At 62.7% G+C, this 8443-nt stretch overlaps 1 protein-coding gene across 2 annotated transcripts; it reads left to right on the forward strand.

The window, feature by feature from the left end:
- The first annotated feature begins 219 nt into the window (after positions 1–219).
- ARSA (arylsulfatase A) lies at positions 220–3115 on the forward strand. Of its 2 annotated transcripts, none has more exons than XM_090272190.1 (9): positions 220–423; positions 641–893; positions 1018–1258; positions 1332–1550; positions 1623–1792; positions 2026–2150; positions 2232–2359; positions 2527–2629; positions 2719–3115. In XM_090272190.1, exons 2-9 carry the CDS (start codon positions 676–678, stop codon positions 3036–3038), a joined length of 1524 nt encoding a protein of 507 aa, XP_090128316.1. In that variant the 5' UTR covers positions 220–423; positions 641–675; the 3' UTR covers positions 3039–3115. The 2 variants fall into 2 exon arrangements, with proteins under 2 accessions (XP_090128316.1, XP_090128317.1); XM_090272191.1 differs by having other exon boundaries at positions 220–338.
- The last annotated feature ends 5328 nt before the right edge of the window (positions 3116–8443 follow it).

Below are 8443 nucleotides of genomic sequence, written 5' to 3' on the forward strand. Positions count from 1 at the left end.
CCACTGCGCGCCGCCCTGAGCCCGCCGCGCCGCGCTGCGCTCCAGCTGCAACCGCGGGATCCGACCCGCACCCCCAGCCCGCCCAGCAGGCCCGGGACGCCGCGCCCCGCCCTGCGCTCCGCCCCGCAGGCCCCGGACCCTGCGCCCGCCCCGCCCCGCCCCGCCTCTTGCTCGGCACCGGTGCGCGGCGCGTCACCGGAGCGCGAGGCGGAGCGGGGGCGGGGCGAGGCGGAAGTGCCGCGGAGGGCCCCACTGCCCGCTGCCGCTGCCCGCTGCCCGGACTCGCGCCTCCTTGGCTCGGTCCTGCTCTCTGTCGCCTGCCGTCCCGGACCCCGTGGGTCAGTGCCATGTGATTTAGGCCCCTGACCTGGAGCCTGGGCCGGGACCCCTAGGTGAAGACGGTCGGATCTCTAACGAGAATCTGTAGGTGTCCCGGTCCAGGCGGGTCTCCAGGGAGTCATAGCCCCGGCTACTGTTGGGGGGAGGGGACGTCTCCGGTTACCGAGTCCTTCGGGACTTTAGGAAGGGGGTTGTCTACCGTCTGACTCGGGATTATTTCGGTCTGGGGGCTCGGGAGGGTAGTGCCTGGTCTGCGGGCTCGGGCAGAGCTTGCTGGAGCCAGTTTGCCTTCCTTCCGAAGGGTCTCTCGTGGCAAGCCTTTCTGCACTGTGGGCCATGGTGCTGCCGGGGGCCCTTGCTCTGGCCCTGGCTGCAGGTCTGGCCGCTGCCGGCCCACCTAATATTGTGCTGATCTTCGCTGACGACCTGGGCTACGGGGACCTGGGCGCCTATGGCCACCCCAGTTCCACCACCCCCAACCTGGACCAGCTCGCCACCGCGGGGCTGCGGTTCACGGACTTCTACGTGCCCGTGTCTCTCTGCACGCCCTCCCGGTGAGCAAAGGGGCAGGGCAGCCCTCAGCCCGCAGCCACCCGACCCTCCAGCCGGGGGTCCCAGTTCTCTCCTGTCTCCTGTGTGCACCCCAGTCTTCGCTCTTCTCTGTCATCTGCTCTGCAGGGCCGCCCTCCTGACCGGCCGACTCCCAGTGCGGACGGGGATGTACCCTGGAGTTTTGGAGCCTGGCTCCCAAGGGGGCCTGCCCCTGGAGGAGGTGACCCTGGCTGAGGTCCTGGCTGCCCGAGGCTACCTCACAGGGATGGCTGGCAAGTGGCATCTTGGGGTGGGGCCTGAGGGGGCCTTTCTGCCCCCGCATCAGGGCTTCCATCGGTTCCTGGGCATCCCATATTCCCATGACCAGGTAGGAACTGCCAGGCCCTCGGCCGCCCAGCCCCACCGCACAGCCCAGACCCTGAATGGAGCTGCCCCTGCAGGGCCCTTGCCAGAACCTCACCTGCTTCCCGCCGGCCACGCCCTGTGATGGCGTCTGCGACCAGGACCTGGTCCCTGTCCCGCTGCTGGCCAACCTGTCTGTGGAGGTGCAGCCGCCCTGGCTGCCTGGACTTGAGGCGCGCTACGTGGCCTTCGCGCGTGACCTCATGGCTGATGCCCAGAGCCAGGGCCGCCCATTCTTCCTGTACTACGCCTCCCACGTGAGCACCCCTGGCCCCAAGCCCCATGCCGCCCTGACCCCTGCCCTGTGCTAACTCCAGTCTCTCCCCCAGCATACCCACTACCCCCAGTTCAGTGGGGAGAGCTCTGCTGGGCGCTCAGGCCGCGGGCCATTTGGAGACTCCCTGATGGAGCTGGACGCGGCGGTGGGCGCCCTGATGGCGGCCGTGCAGGACCTGGGGCTGCTGCGGAAGACACTGGTGATCTTCACGGCCGACAACGGGTATGCCGGCGGGGCTGGGGGCGCACAGGCAGAGTCCTCACAGGTGTGGTTCCAGGGTCTCCCTGTCTTCACTGCTGGCCGTGGGAGGTGGGCCACAGTACCTGGAAGCTGGTCCTTGTAGGACAGGGAGAGGACAGGCACCTGCTGGCCGTTTCTGTGCATGTAACTTGGAAATCTAGGGCTGGGGCCACCAGGGTGAGTCAGAGGTGCTGACGACCTCCTGTGTGACCCAGACCGGAGACCATGCGGATGTCCCGTGGCGGCTGCTCTGGCCTCCTGCGGTGTGGAAAGGGGACCACCTTTGAAGGGGGCGTCCGGGAGCCAGCCTTGGCCTTCTGGCCAGGCCACATCACTCCTGGTCAGTCTCCAGGCCCTCTCCTGGCCCCACCTCCTCAATCTTGATGGTGAATCGAGTGACCACACAACCCTCTGCCCCCAGGCGTGACCCACGAGCTGGCCAGCTCCCTGGACCTGCTGCCCACCCTGGCAGCCCTGGCCGGGGCCCCGCTGCCCAACGTCACCTTGGATGGCGTCGACCTCAGCTCCCTGCTGCTGGGCACAGGCAAGGTAGGGCAAGCGACCCCACAACCCCAGCCCCGGGGTGACAGGAACCAGGTCACCTTTGTGGAGCAGCATCCAAGTTCTGCTGCCTCTGAGGCTCCTGGGTGGGCACATTCAGGGGCTAACACTGGCTGATCGGGGCCCCGCCTCATGGCCCCCGACTTTGTCCCCAGAGCCCCCGGCAGACTATGGTCTTCTACCCAGCCAGCCCAGATGAGATCCACGGGGTCTTTGCTGTGCGGAGCGGGAAGTACAAGGCCCACTTCTTCACCCAGGGTAACTGTCTCCCCCCGCCCCATGGACACCCCCTGGTCCCAGGGCCTGCCCCCCTCCTGCCCTCTGCACAGATGTGCCCCCCTCCCCAGGATCTGTCCACAGCGACACCACTGCGGACCCTGCCTGCCACGCCTCCAACCCTCTGACTGCCCACGAGCCTGCGCTGCTCTTTGACCTGTCCGAGGACCCTGGGGAGAACTACAACCTCCTGAGGAGTGGGGCTGAGGTCGCCCCAGAGGTCCTGGAGGCCCTGAAGCAGCTTCAGCTGCTCAAAGCCGAGTTTGATGCTGATGTGACCTTCAGCCCCAGTCAGGTGGCCCGGGGCGAGGACCCTGCCCTGCAGATGTGCTGCAAGCCCAGCTGCCGCCCCTGGCCCACCTGCTGCTACTGCCCGGAGCCCCCGCCCTGAGGCCCCGCCCTCTACTGCTGGGCTGGGCCACCAGGGGGCTTGTACCCAGAACCCAATAAGACCAGCTGACACTTGTAGGTGTGATGGTTCATCTAATCCTTGGGTTGGCCAGAGGTAGGTGCTATTCTGCATGTGTGCAAATGAGGAAACTGAGGCACATAGCAATCCAGCAACCTGTCCGAGGTCACCCAGCCAGTGGGAGGCTGGGCTGGAAGCTGCACTCAGGCATCCCGGCTCCGGCCATGCGAGTCCATCCACGGTAGCCACCCTGAGTTCTCATGTGTGCCAGGAGTGGGGTGGGGAGGGTGTGAGGCCCCGTGGACAGGAGACCCTGCAGGAGCTGCACACCTGAAGGCACAGGGACTGGGCCACGTTGCCTCTTACCAGACACCTGTGTGAGGTGAGGATGACCTGCCCCTCGTTTGGGCGCCAGATGAGGCTGGGCTGCCCCCAACGCCCCGGCTCGGTTGGAAACTACTCTGTCCAGCAGAGGTTTCACGACCACGGCGGAACAAACCTATCCAGGACACACTATTTTGTCTGGGAGGAAAAAGGAGGCGGCTGTTCCCTCTAGTGGAGAAAGTGCAAGACCTCCGTTCCTCATGCTTTTTATTGAGAAGGGTACACATGGGAGATACAAGGTCAAAATTCATAAATCATCAGTAGCTTTTAGGTGGCAGTAACAGATTACAGTTGACAGTAACAGATTACAAGTACCAGTACAGAGGGCACAGTGACCAGTCTGTGTCAGGGTCTGTTAAACATCTGGATGCCACACTGGCATTAGGTGCAAGGTTTCATACATTCCTTGCTAGAGACTGTTTACAGTTAACTGAGAGATAAGAAAAGCAGAGCGAGCTCCAAAGCATAATAGGCATCTTTAACTCCAATTCCCACGGGAACCCTCTGAGTGGCTTTCGGTCCTGCCTCCTGCACAGCCTTCCAGTGTTCTGTTGAGACTTAGAGGCTTCCTGAGGGGCGGTGGGGAGCCTGGCTCACAGCTGGGGCTACAATTCCCGAAACCACAAAGAACGGTTCCCCACACTGAGGTGCGTGATGAGCTGCACATTCTGGGTGGGGATAAGGGAGCTGGGGGCCCACCAGACTTGAAGGCGCCCGAGCAGCTTCTGAGACAGCCCCCCACCCACCCTGACCCCGCCCGTCTCTGCCCCACAGAATGCACACATTTCCTGTCCCCTGGCTTCACCTGTGACCCACCTTAAGCCACTCACCCAGCAAAGTGCTCTTAAAAACATGTGCAGTTTGGTTCCATCCCTGCTCAGAGCTGCAGGCTCAGAATAAGTCTCCCTCGCATGGCCGCCATGCACCCACCCCCCGCCAACTCTGCACTCCTCAACCTGTCCTTACCCCATTGTGGCTCTGCAGAGAGGCCCTGCTGACGGCATGCCCGTGTCTGCGCAGGGGCATGAGGCCCACATGGGTACCGTGTGTGTGCTGGAGGCAGGGCCAGCTGTGCTCCAGGGCGCGGGCAGGCCCCATGCGCACCCTCGATACCATCCAGGTGCTTGGGGACCCCATGGGCTGTCCACTGCCCCCTCTGTTCGTGATCCCTGCTCTCCATGGTGGGCAGAGGCCCTGGACCTTGGAGGTGCGGCCTCTCCCTGCCCCAGGAGGCAGTAGCTGGCCACAGTGCCGTGACTGGCCTGGAGTGGCGTGACAAGTCCTGGTCAGTGCGAAGTTGAGCAGTCTGCTGGGACCCCGGGTCCTCTGGGACTCCTGGCATCACGGGCCTGACCAGACCTCATGCAGCGGCTGAGCCCGTGACCCCAGCCATCGGTCTTGAGCTCGCGGTGAGAAAATAAACCTGTTTTCCAAGCCACGGCGCGCGGGCGGTCTGTGACGCGCAGCGGGGTCTTTTGGGGTGACAAGTGCTGGGCTCCTGAGTGTGCCTGTGTTGTTCGCTGTCTGTGTCCCCCACGTGCCCCCCACCCCTTCTGGTCTGGTTTGGGGGCTGCATAGACTGTGCCCCAAACCTTGCTGTGTCTTGGGGCTGCCCCACAGGTGCGGTCTCCTTGGGTGCCCCGCTGAGGCTGGCGCCAGGCGTGCTGCCTGCACCCGTAGCTGGACAGGCACTGGGCTGTGTGGGCTGGGCACATGCACTTCCTGAGGCCCACAGCCTCCCACTCCGTGGGCCCACGTCCACGCCAGGTGCCTTGGTCTGAGGCTGAGGACAGAGGCGCTGAAGTAGGGCTACGAACCATGCATCAGATCCCAGGACCGAACCCTCAGCAGGAAGCAAATGATGCTAACATCCTGTGCAGCCTGCAGGCACCTTCCGCAGGTCTGCACCCACCTGAGGAGTGAGCATCCCCTTGTTAGTTCACACGCTTATTCGCCACCCAGGGCCACACGTAGTGCTGGGGCACAGGTCACCAGAGGCAACCCGTCCCCACTCCAGGGTGCCCCCCATCTGGCCAAGGAGATGAGCATTGATACTGGGCTCTAACACTGGTGGTCCCAGGGGGTGGAGCCTGCAGAGTTTGGGGGTGGGGTGCGTGGACAGTGCCCCGGTAGGGGCGTCAGGGGACCGCAGGGTGCTGCGGGTGGTCCCATCCTGACTGGGGTGCAGTGAGTGTGGGAAGCAGTCATGCTGCGCACACAAGGTCGTGCCCTTTATGACACTGTGTGTATCTTACGCTTCAATGAAAACGGATTTAACCACAATAAATGCCACAGGGAAGGAGGACTTATTCCTACAAGAGTGTCATCCTCAGCGGGGAAAGGTCATTGACCAAGCATGGGGCCCCTTTCTGCTGAGATTCTGACCCCCGAGTCCAAACCCACCTCTGCACCCAGGGTTGGAGAGGGTCGCCGGTCCTCCCACCTCCCACTGCACCTGGGTTCTGCTGGGATGCTTTTGTGAGCAGAAATGTGCGTCTGCTCTTTGAGCTGCATTAGTGCAATGCACCCTCCCATGAAGCCACTCATGTGCGCATACACAGACATATGCATGCATGTGCACACACGTTTACACACACATCACAGCCCCAAGTGCTGTCACAATGTTCTCGCTCTTCCCTTCCCTCCTCTGTGCTGTTGATTTGAAAATCCGCCCCTTCTCCTGGGAGCCTGAGGTTACCCTCTCCCCAGGCTGGAGGAGCTGAGTGGGAATGGACAGATAGACAAGTGTGTTGGTGCTGGAAGTCCCCCCCAGGTGTGTTAGGAAGGGACCCCAGACCCCCACCCTACCGGCCACCCCTCCCTGCTCCCTCCTGGGCTTGTCTCTTCCCCAAGTGACCAGAAGGGGGAGCTAAGGGGGACGTTTCAGTGGAACAACATTTAAATTTGCCTCTGAGGGTCTTGAATCACAAAACCAGCGTGCGGCTGGCTGGGGCGCCCAGGCACTGCTGCACCCCTGCTGGAGGCAGGCAGCGGAGCAGTGGGGCGCATGCTGCACCGCCTCCGTGTCCACACGTGTCCCCTCGTTTGCACCCTGAATGCCCCCTTTCCGTGTCCGATGAGTCCTGTCACTTTCCTGCCCCAGGGTCTGGTGTAGGAGCAGCAATCACAGAGGGGGCCCAAGGCATGACCCCCCCCACCAGAGAGGAGGGAGAGCAGAGCCCCTCTCCTCAGGTGTCTCAGGAGAAGGGACCCAAGCGGGAGATGGTTGAGGGGTGCTCAGCACTGAGGCAGCGCTCCCCACCGTTCCCTCTTCAGAGGGTGCCGTTCACGTCCCCATCACTCGCCCTGTGCGGGCACCTGGGGACGGACCTCCACTTGTGGGTGGAGGGTCTTCTGCCAGGATCCCTGGTCATGGGCTGTGTTGTCCGTCCTGCTTTCCAGTACAGCAGAACCGCTGCTCCGCTGCAAAGGCTCAGCACCAGGGGCGTCTGAGCTCAGCGGGCGGCTGCTTCGCCTAGAGGCCGTGGTCCGGCTTCCCGTCCTTCAGGGGGACGGGTCAGGGAGGAACTTGGCCTCTCCTCTCCAAGGGTGCCTGCCCGAGGACGGCTTCTCCTCCCTCGCTGCCTCTCCCACTGCTTGCGACAGCCCTCCCCGGGCTCTGCAGAACCAGCTGCCTGCCCCAGGCCTGTACTCCCTCCCCGGGGCCCGTGGGCTGAGCTGGGAGGCACAGCGGCCCCCACAGGGTCATGAGGACAAAGGCGGCACGTGGGGTCCGGGACCCAGGTCGGGAGCCCTGTCCTGGCAGCCCCTCCCAGCGGCCATGTCCACCTCCACACGTCCCACGGCCAGGGGCTTTCTCCTGGAGCCGAACGCTTTGCTTCCACGCGTGTCACAGACCCCGTTGTTGAAATACTTCCACTGACAATCAGAGCGAGCTGCGTTGCCTACATGTGGAACGCCCGGTGTGCACACGGGTTGGTTTTACCTTATTAGTGGCAGTTTTAGACATTACCATGCATTGCCGTAGTGTTTCCTTTTTCTGAAACATGCCGAATCCGTATCTGTTCATCTGTGGGGTTATAACTGGACTCAGTGGCCGAACCATCGTTTTCTGATTTTTCCTAATTGTTAGTAAGCTCACGTTTTTCTTATCTGCCCAAGATTTCAATTAGGTGAATAGACCTTAATTTAGTTAATACAGCTGGTCCAAATTTAGATTATTTTTACACTTTCACTACTTTAAACAAGAACATGTACAAAGCTTCTTTTTGTGATGGGGTTCCGGAAACCAGAGTCCTGGCTGGCAGGCTGGCCCGCCCCTCCCCCAGGGTCCCAAGGCCGCAGCATGTGCACCAGACGCACCCGCCCCACAGGCTCGGTTAGCAGCCTCTGTCGGGGAGCGGGCTGGACCGAGGCCTCACCCGTCTCCAGGGCCCAGGACAGGAGGTGGCCTGGCCATGTCCCAGGCTGCAGATGCTAGGAATCGCAGAGACTCTCAGGGCAGAAATGGGGTGAGGGAAGAGGGGGTTGGAGGGCGGCGGGTTCAGGCTGGGCAGAGGCTCAGCCGGGAGCCACTGCTCAGGTTTCTGTTTAAAAACCCAGGTCGGTTGTAGGTGCAGGTGGACGTGCTGACGCAGGTGAGGCAGGGACCCAGGGGAGGCACCCTGGCACACAAAAGCCCAGGAGGAAAGGCCAGGTGGTTTGATCCAAGCAGAGTTCAGAGGGAGGGGCAGACACTGGGTGAGGGTGCTGACAGCAGGGGGCATGTGGGGTGACTCTGGGACTGGAGGAAATGTATGACACAGGACACAGACAGACAGGAGCGGGTGGAGTAAAGGCTGCCTGGCAGCTTAAGTCCTCAGCACCATTATCTTTACAAGACTTGGCAAAGTGCCAGGCCAGAGATCGGCCGGGGTCACCCTGCAGGTCAGCTGGGGTTGCTGGGTTCATGCACCACAAGCAGAGCCCGGCGGTCTGCTCAGAGGGAAGGCAGGGGAGGGCGGTCCCGGGCCCGAGTGGGGCAGGGGTCTGGAGCTCTGCAG

The sequence above is a fragment of the Furipterus horrens genome, unplaced genomic scaffold, assembly GCF_987537825.1.
Source record: "Furipterus horrens unplaced genomic scaffold, mFurHor1.1.pri manual_scaffold_4, whole genome shotgun sequence".
Taxonomy (NCBI): Eukaryota; Metazoa; Chordata; class Mammalia; order Chiroptera; family Furipteridae; genus Furipterus; species Furipterus horrens.